This window comes from Corvus cornix, chromosome 27 (genome assembly GCF_000738735.6).
Source record: "Corvus cornix cornix isolate S_Up_H32 chromosome 27, ASM73873v5, whole genome shotgun sequence".
NCBI classification, from domain to species: domain Eukaryota; kingdom Metazoa; phylum Chordata; class Aves; order Passeriformes; family Corvidae; genus Corvus; species Corvus cornix.
In genome coordinates, this window is record NC_046355.1 from 3,251,550 (window position 1) to 3,269,678 (window position 18,129).

At 59.5% G+C, this 18,129-nt stretch overlaps 1 protein-coding gene across 3 annotated transcripts in view; it reads right to left on the reverse strand.

The window, feature by feature from the left end:
• Window positions 1-18,129, reverse strand: part of LOC104698497 (acid-sensing ion channel 2) — a 386,996-nt gene that overhangs the window by 50,670 nt on the left and 318,197 nt on the right. The window contains exon 1 of one of the 3 annotated variants that reach the window (XM_039565634.1): window positions 17,228-17,830. The exons of the other annotated variants lie outside the window; for them this stretch is intronic. Coding sequence (XP_039421568.1) covers window positions 17,228-17,767 — 540 coding nt within the window. The 5' untranslated portion in view covers window positions 17,768-17,830. Of the gene's footprint in view, window positions 1-17,227; window positions 17,831-18,129 lie in introns of those variants that run through there. 3 annotated transcript variants of the gene reach the window in all.

Here is an 18,129-nt window from a genome sequence, read left to right on the forward strand (position 1 = left end):
CACCGAGCGAGACCCAGACAGGGAATGCTCCCCCTCATCCACCCCTGGCTGCAGCTCCAGAGGAGCAGAGCCCTTGGAAAACACTTCCCTGTCCAAATCCCAGAATTTGGGGATGTGACGCGAGCGAACCTCAGGGGTTGCAGCGTTATCAGCCCGAGCATCAATTAACGCTCATCAGCTTCCAGGGGGACAGGGAAGGAGCAGAATTCCTGCCAAAACCAGGGATAAGGGCACAGAACTTGGACACCACGGAGTGGCATCTGCAGAGCCTCGATGTCCCCTCAGCAGCCACATCCGAGGTCACCGAGGAGAAATTCCAGCAGCTGCCAAACCTCAGCCTCATTTATCCCTGGATTTATTCTTCCCTCAGGACATTCCTGCTGGACACATTTTTCAACTGATTTTTAATTTTTTTTTTTGCTTTCCCAAGGATTAATTGGCTCGGAGGGTCGCAGGCATCGCAGTTCGATGGGTTTGGGAAGGGAAGATGGATGAAACTCCACAGGAGCAGGGAGCGACAGGAGCTCTGGGCAAGAGCCACGATCCCATCTCCAGCTCCGCTTTCCTTTGGATTTTTAAGGAAGGGGCTCTTTCCACAAAGGCTCCTGGCAGGGGGGACAGCTCAGCCTGGCACCACATCCCGAATTCCCTCAGGTTTCAGCTGAGCCGGGGGTTTGAGCATTGAGGAATCTGCAGCAGGATTCGTGCTCAGGGTGCTGAGGAGAGCAAGGAGAGGCTGGATGAGCTCAGCCAGGCCCCGCCTGGGGCCCGGGGGCAGCGATGTCCCCTCTGTCCCTGTCCCCGGCACCCCAAAGCCCTGGCAGGGCACACACGGAGCCGCTCCACATGGGATGGAAGTGTCCCAGGAATGGGAACGTTTGTGGCCTTCCAGGGCAGGGAATGGAGCTGGGAAGGGGCTGGAGAATTCCTGAGGGAGCTGGGAAAGGGGCTCAGGCTGGAGCAAAGGAGGCGCAGGGGGGACCTTGTGGCTCTGCACAAGTCCCTGACAGGAGGGGGCAGCCGGGGGGGTCGGGCTCTGCTGGCAGGGAACAGGGACAGGAGGAGAGGGAACGGCCTCAGGCTGGGCCAGGGCAAACAGGGTTCAGGTTGGGTATCCAGGAAAATCTGTTCCCTGAAAGTGCTGTCCAAAGGTGGAATCCCCATCCCCGGATTAAAATCCATGGGGATGTGGCCCTTGGGAACACGGTCAGGGCTGGCCTGGGCACTGCTGGCGATGGTTGGGTTCTAGGGTCTCAGAGGGCTTCTCCAACCTGAGCAATTCCACGATTCCAGAATATTCCTGGAATATTCCAATATTCCAATCCTGACCAGCCTCAGGCAGGAGAGCAAATCCCACGGGAAGGGTTGGGAGGACCATGAACACTTCCACAACCAAACCTTGGAGAGACAAATCCCTCAAATCCCTGACCTCCAGCTCAGCTTTAATAACCCAGCGACAAAATCCAGGGCAGGAGCCACGGCTCTGGAGAGGCTCAGGAATCTCCTCTGCCTGATGCCTTCAAAAACAACAACAACAACAACAACAACGGACTGCAAGTCTTCTCCAGGGCTGAAGAGCAGCACAAACTCCAAGATTCCAGGTCAGCCTTTCCCCACATCTGCTCAGGGCTCTCAAACCTATCCGGATTTATTTCCACCTGGAAAGAACTGGGAAAAATCCAGGCTCTGAACCAACAACCAGGACAAAACCCCTCCTTTCTGCCCAGAAAATCCCCCCAGCTCTGCTCGCCCTGCACATCCCGTTCTCCCAGGACCTGCTGTGCCATCCATGTTCCCTTAGGTTGGGCTGGAAAAAGACTCTGGGATCTTCAATGAACTCCCCTCCTGCCTGGGAGAAGGGAAAATTCAAGGCTAGAAATGTTCAACATTTTAAAAAATCCCCAAAGGATTATCTCTGTGAACCCCCAAAGGCTGTCCCTGTGAACCCCAAAGGCTGTCCCTGTGAACCCCAAAGGCTGTCCCTGTGAATCCCAAAGGATTATCCCTATGAAACCCAAAGGATTATCCCTGTGAACCCCGAAGGCCATCCCTGTGAACCCCAAAGGATTATCCCTGTGAACCCCAAAGGATTATCCCTGTGAACCCCGAAGGCTGTCCCTGTGAACCCCGAAGGATTATCCCTGTGAATCCCAAAGGATATCCCTGTGTATGATGACCCCAAACGCAGCCAAACCCTCCACAGAGCACCGGGAAACGCCGCGAGCAGAGCGCTGGCGCTTCCCGCCCGTCAGTCCTGAACCCGCGCCCATTCCAGCCCTTTTTCCACCCAATTCCCACTAAAAATGCAGCGTTTGGGCGCTGAGCTCCCGCTGTTGTCACTCGCGCCCGTTCCAAGAGCTGCTAATTGCTGACAAGCTCATTACCAGATGAAAGCAGCAGGAGTGGAGCGCTGGAATGTTTTCCTGCCTGTCTGCAGAGGGAACAGCTGGCCCCAAACCTCCAGCACTAATCCCATTAAACTGGAGCAAAAAATCCCTCCAGCGATGAAAAAAAAGCCATTTTCCCTCCCAGATCGAATATCCACTCCTCCAAATCCATCAGCACTTGGTGGATTTCCAGCTGTTTCCCAGTTGTGCTCACGGGGAGGTGGAGATTCAGGAGCTGAGCCCAGCAGGGAGGGAGAAGGAAGAACAGGAGGAGGAAAAAGGGATGGGGGCAAGGTCACCTCGACGAGGGACTGGGATTCACTGGTGCCAGCTGCTCCTTTGGAGCCCTGTTATCCCAGCAAAGCCATCCCAGAAATCTGAGGAACGGGATGAAGGCTGGACTTGATCTTGGAAATCTCTTTCAGCCTTAAAGGTTCTGCAGTTTTCTTTCTTTCTGCAAATTCCCTCGCTCGGTCCCTGCTCTTGTTTTGCTCTGACACAGCCAGGGGGGTCCAGCCCGTCCCAAAGTCCCTCTGCCATGGCCAGGGAGGGAGAGGAGACAGAAACCATCCAAGGAACCCACCCAAAACTGCACCCAAACTGCACCCAAATCCATCCAACCCCACTCAAACCCCATCCAAACCCATCCAACCCCACCCAAACTGCACCCAAACCCCAGCCTGGTCCCTCCACCCTCGGGAAGGCCCCCAGAGCAGCTGCCCACCCGCTCTGTCCCTGCTGCCGCCCCGTCCCTGGGGAGCGGCACTTTGAGCCAGGCTCACACAGGAGGAGCCCAAGTCCAGCTCCTCCATCCCAAGGTCCAACAGCAAATCCAGGCAGAGATAACAAAAACCCCACCAGCAAATCCAGACCTGGCCACCCCAAGCAGGGCTGAGGCCTCTGCAGGATCCCTTCCCCTGCTCCACCCCAAGGGACTCTGCTGAGCCGGCACTGGAGCCCACAAAAGCCCTTCCCCTGCTCCATCACACCCTGAGCAATTTGGTTTTCCAAGTTCCTGGATCCTCCCTGCAGGGCTGCCTTTGACAGGATTTGTTCCTGTGAGGTTTGAGCTGCGTTAGGGTTGGGGTTGGGGTTTGAGCCAGGTCCTGCAGCCTCCAGCACCCCAAACCCTGCAGAGCAAGGACAGCCCGAACGCTCCCTCAGGGCTCCCCACGCTGCTGGGGCTGCAAAAACCCCCCAAAAGCACCAAATCTGCACCAGTTCCTACAGCACGGACAGCCAGAGGAAATCCCAAACAATTTACCCCGGAGGCAGAGCACGAACCCCGCACGGCTCATCCCAGCCTGTCCCAAAGTGGCAGCAAACCTCACCCAGGAGCTCCAGCAGCGGCTTCCCCGCTCCCATGGCTCCCCTGCTGCTGTTTGGGTTTGATTCGTCAGGAACCAGGAACTGGCAAACGAGCCCCGGCTGGAACGGCGGTTTGCCCCAGGAGGGCCGGATCCCATCCCCTGCTCCACTGGGATTCCCACAGGCCAACAGGAGCCGGGATTCGGGATCCAAAGGGGGTTGGGTGGGGTTTGGATGGATTTGGGGGCAGTTTGAGTGGGGTTTGGGTGGGGTTGGATGGATTTGGGTGGGGTTTGGATGGGGTTGGACACGTTTGGGTGGGGTTTGGATGGGGTTTGGGTGGGGTTTGGGTGGGGTTGGATGGGGTTGGATGGGGTTGGGTGCAGTTCGGGTGGGGTTGGGTGGGTTTGGGTTGGGTTTGGGTGCAGTCTGGGTGCAGTTTGGGTGGGGTTGGATGGGTTTGGGTGCAGTTCGGGGGGGTTGGATGGGTTTGGGTGGGGTTTGGGTGCAGTCTGGGTGCAGTTTGGGTGGGGTTGGATGGGTTCGGGTGCAGTTTGGGTGAGGTTTGGGTGGGTTCCTTGGATGGTTTCTGTCTCCTGTCCTTCCCTGGCCGTGGCAGAGGGACTTTGGGGGCTGGACCCCCGTGGCTGTGTCAGAGCAGCCCAGAGAAAGGAGGATGAAGCTCCAGTGTCAGCACCACTAACGGGCGGCTGCCGCACATCGAGGATTCCTCGGGATTTTCCCTGCTCCCGTTCAGTTGCTGGGAAACCGCGGGTTTGAGGCACTCGCAGCCTCTGGCTCAGCCCTCGTTCCCGGACGAGCCAAAGCCCCGGGGTGAGTCTATCCGGAGGGCAACGCTCTGATCCTCCCGATGGCAAAACGAGAGGTGAGGACCCAACCACGGCGCTGCCCCTGCAGTCAGCACCGGCCTTTGAAACCCCAGAAATGCCCGGTCCCGTTCATCACCGCCGTGGGCACAGGGAGCTCCCAGGGGCAGCACTGAGGCCTTGGCATCCCCTTCATCCCCACTGGAGCTCCCCTTTCCCAAGGCAGGGAGGGGATGGAGGCCAAAGGAGCAAAATCGCTTCAAAAAGTGGACAGGAAGCAAAACAAACTGCGGGATTTTCCACGGGAAGTGGCTCAGGCTCCTGTGCCTGGGATAACAAAGGATCAGAGGGGCTGGAGCCAGGCTGGGAGAGCTGGGAATGTTCACCTGGAGAAGGGAAGGATCCAGGGAGAGCTCCGAGCCCCTTGCAGGGCCTAAAGGGGCTCCAGGAGAGCTGGAGAGGGACTGGGGACAAGGGATGGAGGGACAGGACACAGGGAATGGCTTCCCAGTGCCAGAGGGCAGGGCTGGATGGGATATTGGGCAGGAATTGTTCCCTGGGAGGGTGGGCAGGCCCTGGCACAGGGTGCCCAGAGCAGCTGGGGCTGCCCCTGGATCCCTGGCAGTGCCCAAGCTCTTCAAACCCACACGGCTTCCCCTCCCTACTAACTCCATTTCCCAGCTCAGAATCCCAGGATCTCTGAGGTTGGAAAATCCCTCCAGGATCATCGAGGTCAACCTGTGCCCGATGCCCACCCTGTCCCCAGCCCAGAGCACTCAGAGCCACCTCCAGCCCTTCCCTGGACACCTCCAGGGACTCCAAACCTCCCTGGGCAGCCCCTGCCAAGGCCTGAGCACCCTTTCCATGGGGAAATTCCTGCTGCTGTCCACCCTGAGCCTCCCCTGGCCCAGCCTGAGGCCGTTCCCTCTCCTCCTGTCCCTGTTCCCTGGGAGCAGAGCCCGACCCCCCCGGCTGCCCCCTCCTGTCAGGGACTTGTGCAGAGCCACAAGGTCCCCCCTGAGCCTCCTTTGCTCCAGCCTGAGCCCCTTTCCAGCTCTCTCAGCCTCTCCTGGGGCTCCAGCCCCTTCCCCGCTCCGTTCCCTGCCCTGGACACACTCCAGCCCCTCCAGGTCCTTCTTGCCATGAGGTGCCCAGAACTGAACCAGGGTTCGAGGTGGGGCCATCACCAGATTATCCCGGGATTTCATTCCCTCCCCGGGCTCTGGGATCCCCCAGTGCTGGATGTTTAAAGCCAGGACTAAGGATGTGTGAAAATCTCTGATCTCCTTTTAATCCTTCAAACCATCAAGGACAGCTTGGAAACTTCATCTGAAGCAGGGCCCAGGCCGGAGGCAAAACACAAACAGCGAAAAAAATCCTCAGCCATCTTCAAATGGGGCCAATCTGCGGGACCTGGGGCTGCCGAACCCTCGGTGTAACGCTCCCCTCTCCCGAGGCACGGAGCTGATCCCACACGCAGCTGATCCCACACAGAGCTGATCCCACACAGAGCTGATCCCACACCAAATCCCAGCCTGTGGAAAGCCCCAAAAGCTGCCGCCGATGTCGAGGCATCTCCCTCCCCCCCCGGATTATCCTCTGCAGGATGCGGCAGATCGCAAATCCGGGAGTCATTCCAAATGAAACCTCCCCAGCCTTGGGAAGGGGAGATGGGGCAGGGAAAAGGGAGCTGGAATTTCCCCCGTCACTCATTAACTGCTCGTGATGGTTTCATTTGGGGGGATCAGATTCTGGCGAGCAGAAATTCCCCCCGTGCAGTGAAAGCTGAACGCTGACTCCATGAGAGAAAGGCCTTTGGAAAAGCAGGAATATTGATGTGAGTACGGAAACACGAGGGTTCGAACCCCGGCTCATCCCACAGCCAGAAATCCCCCAAACAGGGACGCACTGGGAGCTGCGATGGGTCCTGTCCCAGCAGCTGCCACAGGAGACTGAGGAATTTGGGGATCTCCCTGCCCAGGCAGGAGCTTTGTTTCCACCTGCCCCCAGCAGCTCCTCTCTCCAAGGGCCTTGGATCCATTGGAATGGTTTTAACACAACGAATTGGGCACAGAAAAAGCAAAGCCAGATAAATGGGCATGAGCAGGAAAGGGTAAGAAGTGTCCAGAGCTTGGAAAAATCCAAGGCACAGGAGATTCTGGGGAAGGGAAAGGGAAAAGGAATTTCAGGTGGAAGGAACCTCCAACAACCATCAAATCCAGCTGCTGGCTGGGATGGGTTTTCCTGGAGCTGGGAGCAGCTGGGAGCTCCCCCACACCAGGAAATCCCATCCCAGCCAGCAGCACCCATGGGCCCCATCCCTCCCCTCACTCCTTCGGTGGCACAGAAGCCACAGGGAAGCCTCGGCCCTGCAGGGTCAGGAAAACGGGATCGGGGCCAGGAAAACAGGATCGGGGTCAGGAAGATCCCACATTTACTGCCTGGGAATTGGATTTGGGTGTCTGAGGAAAGAGCAGTGAGCATGAGCCTGACACAGCCCCTGCAAGCACAGCTCCCCCTGGCACTGCGGCCACCACGGGGAGAGGAGAGCCCAAATCCGGCAAAGAGGGCACAGGGAGCAGGGAGGGAGAGAGGGATGGATGGAGGGATGGATGGAGGGAGGGATGGAGGGATGGATGGAGGGATGGAGGGATGGATGGAGGGATGGAGGGATGGATGGAGGGATGGATGGAGGGATGGAGGGATGGATGGAGGGAGGGATGGATGGAGGGATGGAGGGATGGATGGATGGAGGGATGGATGGAGGGATGGATGGATGGAGGGATGGATGAATGGATGGAGGGATGGATGGAGGGATGGATGGAGGGATGGATGAATGGATGGAGGGATGGATGGAGGGATGGATGGAGGGATGGAGGGAGGGATGGAGGGAGGGATGGAGGGATGGATGGAGGGATGGATGGAGGGATGGAGGGAGGGATGGATGGAGGGATGGATGGAGGGATGGAGGGATGGATGGAGGGATGGATGGAGGGATGGAGGGAGGGATGGATGGAGGGATGGATGGAGGGATGGATGGAGGGATGGATGACTCCCACCTCCAGGAAAAACCCACAGGGAGGGAAGGGCTGAGCAGAATGAAAGCTTTGTTCAATGAAGGGAGAAAGAAAAGGGACAAAGCTTGTGAGGGTAAAACGGACTTTGCAGAGGAAAACAGGGAGCTTGGGAGGATCCCTGGCTGGATCCTCACTGGAATGTGGCGGTGAGTGTCCATAAAACACTGGGAGCAGGATCCAGCCAGAGCCTTCGGTCCCACAAATCACCCAGGACCTGGAGGAGGCTCCCAGAGGGGCAGATCCGGCTGCAGGCGTCACCAGGAACACAGGGATGGATGGCTCTGACATCCCAAGGGGTTTAGGATGGTGTGGGAAGCTGGGACTGTGGGAACAGCGCCGGGATCTGCCACCTTCAGTCAGGGTTTCAGGACTGTTTCCCAGGAATGACTCCGGCAGGGCAGGGCCGCCTGCTGCAGCACTCCCTGAAGGAGGAGATCCCGGCATTCAGCAGAGTCTGGAGAGCAGGAGATGCTGGAAAGCTGAACTGGAATGCTGGGAGCAGCTGATCCCAACCTTCCCACCCCTAATCCCAGGCACGGAGGAAGGACACGGAGGGGGAGGATCATTCCCCCTCGGAGAATCCATTGCTATTCCGAAGTATTTGTTATAAAGTCCCCTCCCCCTGTGGGAATGTGATGTTGTATTCCAAGGAATCTCCCCGGCTCTTTTCCTGCTGCACCACCCATTTCCCACAGTTTTGGAGGCATTTGGGAACTGCTACAAAATTTAGCAAAGCAAGAGAGAGAGAGAGAGAGAGAGATGGAATTTTCCCTGGGAGGGTGGGGAGGGGCTGGGATGGAATTCCCAGAGCAGCTGGGGCTGCCCCTGAATCCCTGGCAGTGTCCCAGGCCAGGCTGGACATTGGGGCTGGGAGCAGCCTGGGACAGTGGGAGGTGTCCCTTAAGGTCCTTTAAGGTCCTTTCCAACCCCAACCATTCCATGATCCCATTTCTCCACCTGCCTCCAAACCCCCCAGATCGCTCCAGGCTGTGCCAGGTTTGTTGGGAGCTGCAGGAACAGAATTCCATGGACAAGCTGCTGATCCTTCTGTCCCTGCCCAGACTGGGGCCCTCCCTTCCACCCGAGTGCTGGGAGCACTGAGCCGTGAATCCCAAGAAAAAGATGGGATTATTCCTGGCAGGAACATGTGCTGGGAGCCCAGCAGGATCTCCATGCCCACAGGGAATCACTTGGGATCATTCCATGAATTTATTACAAACCCAGGAGCCGATTCCCCCCCACGGCTTCACCCTGGCTCCAGCTGCTGAAGGGATTTTAAAGGGAACAGGGGAAAAATCCCATGGAAGTCTGAAGCCTTTCCCAATCATTTTATGCAACTTTTCCCCCACCCTGGAGCCAGGAATTCCTGCCTGGGAATCACAGTTAATTGGATTATAATGGGCCATTCCTCCTGATTGAATAAAGCCGAGCTCGGGATGGCAGCAGTGCGCTCCTAGGCCTGGGAACAGCTCCAGGTCCTCATCCGTGTTCTCACTTCAATACTGAAAAACCTCCAAGCTCCAGGGCTTTGGGGAGGAAGTTTTCCTGGAATCTGTTTTATTCCAGGAGAAAATGATAAAATTGGGAAGAGAAGAATGGAGCAATCCATGAAAAAATTAAAAATTCCTGCTCCCACTGCCTGAAATTACAGGGGGGAAAGGAAAAAGAAGGATGAGAATTCCCAGAAGTGCTGGAGGGAAGCGAGTGAGGTGTGCTATCCCAGGGGTTTGGAGTATTGGGATCCCCAGGTTCCAGCAGGGGAGGAGGGCAGAGCCCTCATTCCAAAGCAGGTCAGGATGGATCGGGGACCTGCCAGGGACACGGACTGGGAAAGGGAACCCGGGAAGGGCCGGGAAGGGGACATGGAGGAGAAATGCAGGAAAGATGGGAATTCCACCATCGAGCAGCCCTGAGGGAAACCCTGAGCCCACCTGGGCCGGGCTGGGCTGGGCTGGGGGCACAATTCCCACCTTTGGAGCTCAGGGTTCATTTCTGAAGCCTGGCAGTTAGGCAGGAGCTTCCCAACCACTTCCTGCCCCACGGGAATCCCTGCAACCAGACAGAAGGGATCCCGGCATCCCATGGGCATCCCATGGGCATCCCTGCATCCCAAAGGGCATCCCAAAGGGCATCCCAAAGGGCATCCCAGGATCCCAAAGGGCATCCCAAAAGGCATCCCTGCATCCTAAAGGGCATCCCTGCATCCCAGCCAGTTCCAGCCTGGCCTCCTGCATGGCCAAGCAATGGGAATCAGCCCTTGGATGATCCAGCTGCAAACATCTGGACAAGCAGCAGCTCCCCAGGGAGGCCGAGCCCTTCCCAGGGATGGACAATCCGGAGGGATCCCTGCAGCAGCCCGTCCCTGCTCCCGAGGATAATCCAGCAGCTTCCCTCCATCCCAGCTCCTGGAACACCCACGGCCAGGATGGAAGAAGCAAACCCAAAAGCAAAAGCTCGTCCCGGTTCCAGTTTTCTCCATCCCAGTGGGAAAAGGGGCTGATTCCGGAGCCAGCCTGGGATGCTGCAAGGCCCTCATGGCACCATGCCCTGAGCCCAGAGGGAGGGAACAGACTCCAGAGGCCCAGGGAACTCAGGATAAATGACAGGATGGGAACAACATGGCCAAAAGAATAAAAGCTCATCCCAGCTCCAATTTCAGCCATCCCAGTGGGAAAAGGAATGGATTCTGGAGGCAGTCTGGATCGCTCATGGCACCATCAATGCTCCCAGTGGGAACAGACTCCAGGGATTTCAGGATAAATGGAATTACCCTGAGCTGGAGCAGAGGGAAGGGCAAACCCAGCAGCCCCAGGCTCCCAAGGGAACAAAGCCCAATTCCCACTGATTCCCACCCTGCACCCCTGGATTTCCTTCCCCCCCCCACACCAGGGGCCCCTGGCACCTCCATTCCAGGAATTCCCACTCTTTGTGCCCTGCTGGGAGCTGGTCCCAGGCAGATCTTGGAGCAATTAGCAAATGTTAATTAAGGCCTGGCAGAAACCCGGAGTGGGTGGGGACTGGGATTAGGGCTTTAATTCCATGAATTCTGCTGGGGGGGGGCAGTAATTACTGGGAATCTATCCCGTAACTCAAACAAACTCATGGTGACGACTGCAGGACCTGGAATCCCCTTTCCTGATGGATGGATGGATGCAATCGATGGAAAAGGGAAAAAACAGCAGGCAGGGAAAAAAGCACAGGAAAGTTCTGCTCAAAACCCCTCAATTCCCAAACACTCCCATCCCTCAATTCCCAAACACTCCCATCTCTCAATTCCCAAACACTCCCATCCCTCAATTCCCAAACACTCCCATCCCTCCTCTCCACAGAAATCCCTGCACAAGGAAAGGGGTTTGGTCTGGGCTCCAACCCAGGCCAAAACTGGGAGCAGCTCCTGGGGGAAGTGGCTGAACTCCACGGAATCCTTTCCCCATGGAATTGAGGCTTTTCCTGCCCTGCCAGAAATAAAAGTTCCCATATTCCAGGAGCAGGGTCAGGAGTTGGATTCATGGATCCCTGTGGATCCCTTCCAACCCGGCACAGTCGGTCAGTCCAGGGGAGTTCTCATCCCAAAATCTTGCCCAGATGTTGGTAAAACCACCAGTGGTGCAGGATTCCAACAGCTGCCTGCACCTGGATCTGCACTGGGACCTGCACCGGGATCTGCGCCTGGAACTGCACTGGGATCTGCACCTGGATCTGCAGCAGGATCTGCACCGGGATCTGCGCCTGGAGCTGCACCGGGATCTGCACCTGGATCTGCAGCAGGATCTGCACTGGGATCTGCACCTGGATCTGTGCCGGGATCTGTGCCTGGATCTGCACCGGGATCTGCACCGGGATCTACACTGGGATCTGCACCTGGATCTGCGCCAGGATCTACAGCGGGATCTGCTCCTGGATCTGCAGCGGGATCTGCGCCGGGACCCGGGGCAGTGGGATACAAGGTGGGGGATGCAAAGGAGCCCAGCCCAGCCCCGTTCTTCCCAAATTCCGGGGATTTGCACTCCCGGCTCCCTGCACAGCCACACATCCCCAGCACACCTGTCCTGCCCCGGGCCGGCAAGGCCGGGTTCTCCTGCTGCTGCCACACGTGGAGGGAATGGAGCCTCCCAGGCAGTCACTGAGCCTTCCAAGGGCGTGGGGCTGCTGGAGCCAGTCCAGAGGAGGCCACGGAGCTGCTCCAGGGCTGGAGCCCCTCTGGAGCCGGGCTGGGAGCACTGGGGGTGTCCACCTGGAGAGGAGAAAATCCAGGGAGAGCTCAGAGCCCCTTGCAGGGCCTAAAGGGGCTCCAGGAGAGCTGCAGAGGGACTGGGGACAAGGCATGGAGGGACAGGACCCAGGGAATGGATCCCAGTGCCAGAGGGCAGGGCTGGATGGGAGATTGGGAATTGGGAATTGTTCTCTGGGAGGGTGGGCAGGCCCTGGCACAGGGTGCCCAGAGCAGCTGGGGCTGCCCCTGGATCCCTGGCAGTGTCCCAGGCCAGGCTGGACACTGGGGCTGGGAGCAGCCTGGGACAGTGGGAGGTGTCCCTGCCATGGCAGGGTTGGCACTGGGGGCAGAGAAGCAGCCCAGGCCCTGCTGCTGCCCAGCTTCCCTTGCTCCTCTGGGATTCCTCTGGGATCCCTCCAGCTCTCCGGAGCCGAGCAGCTCTGGCAGGGAAGGGCAGCACTGCAATCCCTGGGCTTTGTCCTTCTTCTCCCACAGCTTCTGGCCCCTCTCAGGATCCACCAGTTCAGTGCCAAACTCAGCCCTGTTTTCATTCCCCAGCCCAAGTGGACTCCAAATCCCCTCAACGCCCAACTCTGAAGGAGATCAGGAATCTCCACCCTCAGTGCCGGGCCCAGCTGAGCCCAAACCCACAGAAATCACCCCAAACCCTTCAGCCCAGCTCTCGCAGCGAACACGGGCAGCACCTGGCACAGCCCAGCCCTGACTCCTCCTTGGGTTCTGCCACCAGGAACCCAAAGAGAGCGGGATTCCCTCGGGATAACCCGGCCTCGGCTCCGCAGGGATCCCAGGCCGAGTCCAGCTGGCTCCGGGCACTTCCCTGGAGCAGCACTGGGACAATCCGGGGGCACATCTGAGGCTGCAGCTCCACATTGGCACCATTCGGCCCCACCCACGCCCCTTCCAAAGGCAACCCCACCCCCACGCCAGAGCTCTGTTCAGAAGAGAAGCCGAAACCAAAGAAGTAAAATAAAAATACGAGAGAATAAAGGTGGAAAAGGGAATTGGGTAAAACAGGTTGTGGGGGAGTGAGGAAAATCCCCAAATAAACAACCCCACATCCCGAAATTCCTGTGCAGTTAATTGTGGTGGTGCTAATTAAGGTGCTGGCAGCTATTCCAAGCTTTGGGTTTTCCATGCTGCTGACACAGAATTCCTGTCTGCCCTCGCACCAAACCCACGGCTGAAATATCCCATTAATTCAGTGGGATAAGGCTCAGCTTCACCCCGGCCACGGGGGATTCTCTGCTGAGGAAGCAGCACCATCACAGCCCCCACCTGAGGGCTATTTTAGGAATATTCCTCAGACTTTCAGGCAAATATTCAGGAGTGTTTTTAAAGGCAGCATTGAGGTCTCTGCGCAGCTGCCACCCCATAAAGTCCCTGCTCTGGGGATAAATAAAACAGTTTAACCAAAAATAACGGAGCAAACCAAAGCATGGGCGAGCATTGGCTGCAGAGCCTTCAGGACACCCCAGAAATCCAAGGATTTCCCCAAGGATGGGGACCAAACCCTGCCACCCCTCCCAGCACAGCCCCGGCATCCCCTCTGCCCCAGGCAGAGCCACAGGTGATGATTTGATTGGGGAATTATTAAATGAGGAGATCATTAACCCTAAACCCCACCCCACGAGCAGCCCCCAAGGTGTTGGATCCGTTCACGAATTTCTCAGGATGAAAAATCATAGGAAGGAGGAAATCAATGAGCACAGCAACCGAGAGAAACATTCCAGTGACAAAGGGCTCGGAGGAATCAATCAACCCCAAATCCAGGGACCGCAGAGCAGAGCAACATCCACTTAATCCTGAGCCTCAGCTCCTCCTGGACGGGGCCATTCCAGGGAAAGCCGATCCTGAATCACGGAACTGCCCAGTTCTGGCAGCTGGATTTGGAATTTGGGAGAAGTTTTGAAAGACAGGAGCTGCTGGATGGATCCTTCCCTTGGAATTAGCACGTGGGCATTGGGGAAGGTTGGATTTATCCAGCTCCGAGCATTTCTGGATGGTTTTGCCCCTGGAAGTGTCCAAGGCCAGGCTGGAGGGGCTTGGAGCCCCCTGGGATAGTGGGAGGTGTCCCTGCCCATGGAACTGGGCTTTAAGGTTCCTCCCAACCCAAAGCACTCCAGGATTCTTGGATAACCATCCCGACAGCCCAGTTTTAGGTCGAGCCTAAAATAAGTAAAGTCACACATTGACTGAGGGCAGGAGACTCCATCTGATCCATCAACAAATCCTCATCCTTCTGGAAAACATGGACAGGGACAACAAACCCCTCCTGGAGCAGGCTGGGAAATAATCCAGACCTGAGCCCTCCAAAATGGGATAAATCCAACTGGATCATCCCAGCCCAGCAGCCCCGAGCTCCACAGGTCAGTGCAATCCCAGATTTCCATTTATTAGGGAATAAAAGCAACGCTTCCCACACACGTTGGGATTGTTGGGCTCGTTCTCCAGTGTCCCTTTGCTTTTCCATGCTACCCACAAAACCCAACTCCCCCTGTGGTCTGAGGGGCTGGAAGGGGCAGGAATGTCCTGTGGGAGAGGGGCTGGAAGGGGCAGGAATGTCCTGTGGGAGCTGCAGGACGAAGCTGGAAGGAGTCACAGGAGAGCAGCTCCCCCCCAGCTCCTTTGCTCTGCTCCACATCTCAGCCAGGACTCGTTTGCTCCAAACCACCTCCGGTTTGGGCTTTCGGGGCTCTGACCTCACCTCCCCCCGCTGCTCTGGCACAGGAAAGGCTCTTGGAGCTCCTGAGCAGCTGTAAAACCTGCACAATTCTCTTTACACCCCCGTTTATTCCATTTGCATTCATCTTCTCACACATCCTGTCCTGCCTCATGTCCGTGCCCAGCTCAATCCACACGGTTTTCCTGCCTCTCCCTGGGGTTTTCCCTCCCCATCCAGAGGAGAAGCAGAAGCTCCAAGTGCCCCAGACCGCAGGGGCTGCCCCGGGCTCAGCCCCCACAGGCAACCCCAGCTCCTGGCCGTGGCACCTCCATCCTGAACACCCATCCAGGGCGGGAAGTGCCCCGGTCCTGAGCTCTCTGACACTCCAGACCGCCGGGAAGTTGTTCCCAGAACTCCCCAAGGAACACCTCCTTCACCAGGGACTCACAGGTGGAAAAGCTCCTCAGCCTCCCCTCAAGGACAGCGCAGAGGTCACTCCCCTGTTCCTTCAGACAGGAGGGACGTGCTGGGACACGGGGAGGTGGCACCAAGGCCCCGCACCTGCTGCGGGCAGAGCCGGGGCAGGGAGAGCAGATCCAGCTGGTTCCTGGCACAGGGATTCCCCTCTCCCTCCAGCCCCTCCGGGGCACGGAACCTTTGGCATGGGAAGGATATTTTCCCTATTTCCTCAGCTGAACAATTCCCTCAGTGCTGTGAGCTCCAGGGGAGAATCTCAGGGATCACAGCCCCCGATTCCCTCCCTCCCTCGCAGCCTCGGGAAGCAGCTTCTGGGACCTTTCCGGGATGGCTGGAGGAGACCCCGCTCTCAGCCCCCGTGCTGGCACCAGCAGCAGCTGCAGCGCCGGGAATGCCCAATTCCGTCCCCGAGCAAGTCCTGCAGCCCTCCCAGGGCAGCCAGAGCAGCGCTCCGGGATTTCTTTTTCCCGGGACAATGGGAACCTGTGCCGGGTTTGCCGCACCTCGGAAGAAGCAGGAGTTCAGTGAAGGCTGCACTCAGCCCCTCCCGGCCCCAGCCAAACGCCACCAGATCCTGACCTGGCGTCTGGCAGGGGGAGGCAGCTTTTCCCCACCGCGCACTGCCTGTTCCTGCTGTGGTTCCCGAATTTCCTCATGCCGCGGCAGCGGATTGTCCTGCTGGAAGGGGCCTGTCTCAATATCCCATTTTATTTAGGATTTTCCCTCCAGCTGTGCCACTCCTGCTCCTGTTTGCAGCAGCAGCTGCCGCCTGCACAGCCCGGGCAGCTCCCTCCATCCCGCAGGGAGTCCCTCCCTCCTCCCCTGCACGGTTTAGCAGCTGACGTGACAGGTCCAAAGGGACAATTCCGGCTGATTTCCAGGCTGCATCCCAGGCAGAGCCGGGAATTCAGCTCCTCTCCGGCGCTCGCAGCTCCCACACAGAGTTTGATCGCTCCCCACAGACCCCGGCCCCGCTCCTCGCAGGGTGTTCAATCACAGCCGCCCCTCCCGGTATCTGCAGGATCAGAGCAGCAGAATATTCCAGCACCAGCAACATCCCGCTGCTCCCAGGGCAGCACCGCCGGGTCCTTCCCGTGCCTCTGGTTCCAGCTCTCACTCAGTCTCCTCCCAGCACATGCCAGCAGTCCCACCGGGATATCCCTAGCAGGGATCCCACTCCCAGTGGTTTGTAAAGCTCTGCCCTGAGTTCTGGGCTGATCCTAAACCCCGCTGGTTCATCGGGGCTCAAACACCTCCCGGATCAGCTCCAATCAGCAAAGCTCCGCATCCCAAAGCACCCCAGGCGGCACAGCCCCACAGCAGCAGCTCCAGGGGCTCCCGGGAATGCTCGGGGAGCCCAAGGAGTCCGGACGGAGCGCGGGGGGCCCGGACACGGCAAAGCCCAGCGGGATGGGCAGGGCTGGGTCGGACCCGCGCTGCAGCCACAGCGCACCTGGGGCAGCTCGGCTTGGACAGGGGAAAAATGCGGGTGCGACTACGCGGGGAGCAAAAGGGAACGTGGGACAGAAGCGGCGGGGATGGTGCAACATTAATTTAATTATTTCTAATTAAAGCCCAAGGCAGCAGCCAGCCTCTCACATGCCAGAGAGAGTCACCCCTAGATCAGAGAGCATCGCTGCGGGCCGGCGGAGAAAGCGGCGAGAGGGAAAGCGCTCCGTGGGCAGCGACTCGCGGGGGGCTCCCGAGGGGCTCCCGGGCCGGGGGGCCCTGCCGGCCATGCGGACCCGCCGGACTCACCGGGACCCGCCGGACCCTCCGGACCGCCGCGACCCCGGAGCGCTCCGGGCACCGTGGGAAAACGCGCAGCGAGCGGCGGCGGGGCCGGGACCGGAGCGGGGAGGGGGACACGGACCGGGACCGATACGAGCCGGGGGTTCCCGGATCGACAGGACCCGGAGGTCCCTTGGACCGACACGAACCAGGTACACGGACCAGAACCGACAAGAACCGAGGGTCCCTCGGACCGAGAGAAGACGGGGACACGGACCAGAACTACACGAACACGGAGGTCACCTGGACCGAAATCAGCCGGGGGTCCCCGGACCGACACGAACCGGGGATACGAACCGGGGATACGGACCGGGACCAACACGACCCGGGGGTCCCTCGGACCGAGAGGAGCCGGGGACACGGATCAGAACCGACACGACCCGGGGACACGGACCAGAACCGACACGACCCGGGCAACCGCGGGCAGGAGCCGAGAGCAGCCGGGGCTCCCGGTGCGCACTCACCGCGGAGAAGTTGTGCGGGCCGCAGAGCTCGCCGCGGTACTTGCAGGACAGCAGCATGTCCTCCAGCTGGTGGCCCAGGCGGTCCATGAAGTCGGCGCTGATGCCCTCGTAGTGGCGGGGCGGCAGAAAGAGGCGGAAATCGGCCAGTTTGGCGAACCAGCGCAGCCGCGCCTCGTCGGCGCGCAGCAGCTCGGTGAGCAGCGGCCGCGCGGTGCGGTTGGGCAGCAGCAGCCCCAGCCAGTGCCCCGCGTAGTACAGGTCGCCCTTGGAGAGGCGAGGGAAGCGCAGCGGGTTGTTGTTGCACAGCGTGACGGCGGGGAAGGGCAGCTGGCGGCTCCACTCGGTGCGCACGCGGGTGTGCGAGGGGAAGGCGAGCCAGTGCAGCAGGCGGTCGGAGGACCAGGCCAGCAGCAGCCCCAGCGCCGTGCAGAAGGCGAGCACCCAGAGCGCCCGGCGCGCCGGCGCCGCCCGCGCCGAGCACATGAGGCGCAGCCCGTGCAGCCGAGTGCGCAGCGCCGGCGCCCGGCGCCCCCGCGCCATGGGCGCTCCCCTCCTCCTCCCGCTCCTCCCGCCGCCGCTCGTCCTCCTGCGGGCCGGGCTCAGGGCGAGCAGCGCCGCGCCATCCCCGGGCCCCCCGCCGGCTGCGGCCCCGAGCGGCGGGGGCAGCGCCCGCGGGCGGCCCGCGGCCCCGAGCTGCGCGGCGGGCGGCAGTTCCGGCAGCGCGGCATGCCGGGCCCGGGGCCACCGGGGCCACCGGCGCCGCCCGCACCGCCCGCCCCTGTCCCTGTCCCTGTCCCTGCCCCTGTCGCTGCCCGGCCGCGCCGCTCACATCCCGCGGTACCGCGCCCCGCCCGACACCGGCCCCGAACGAGCCCCGCCGCGACCTTGCCCGGCTCCGACCC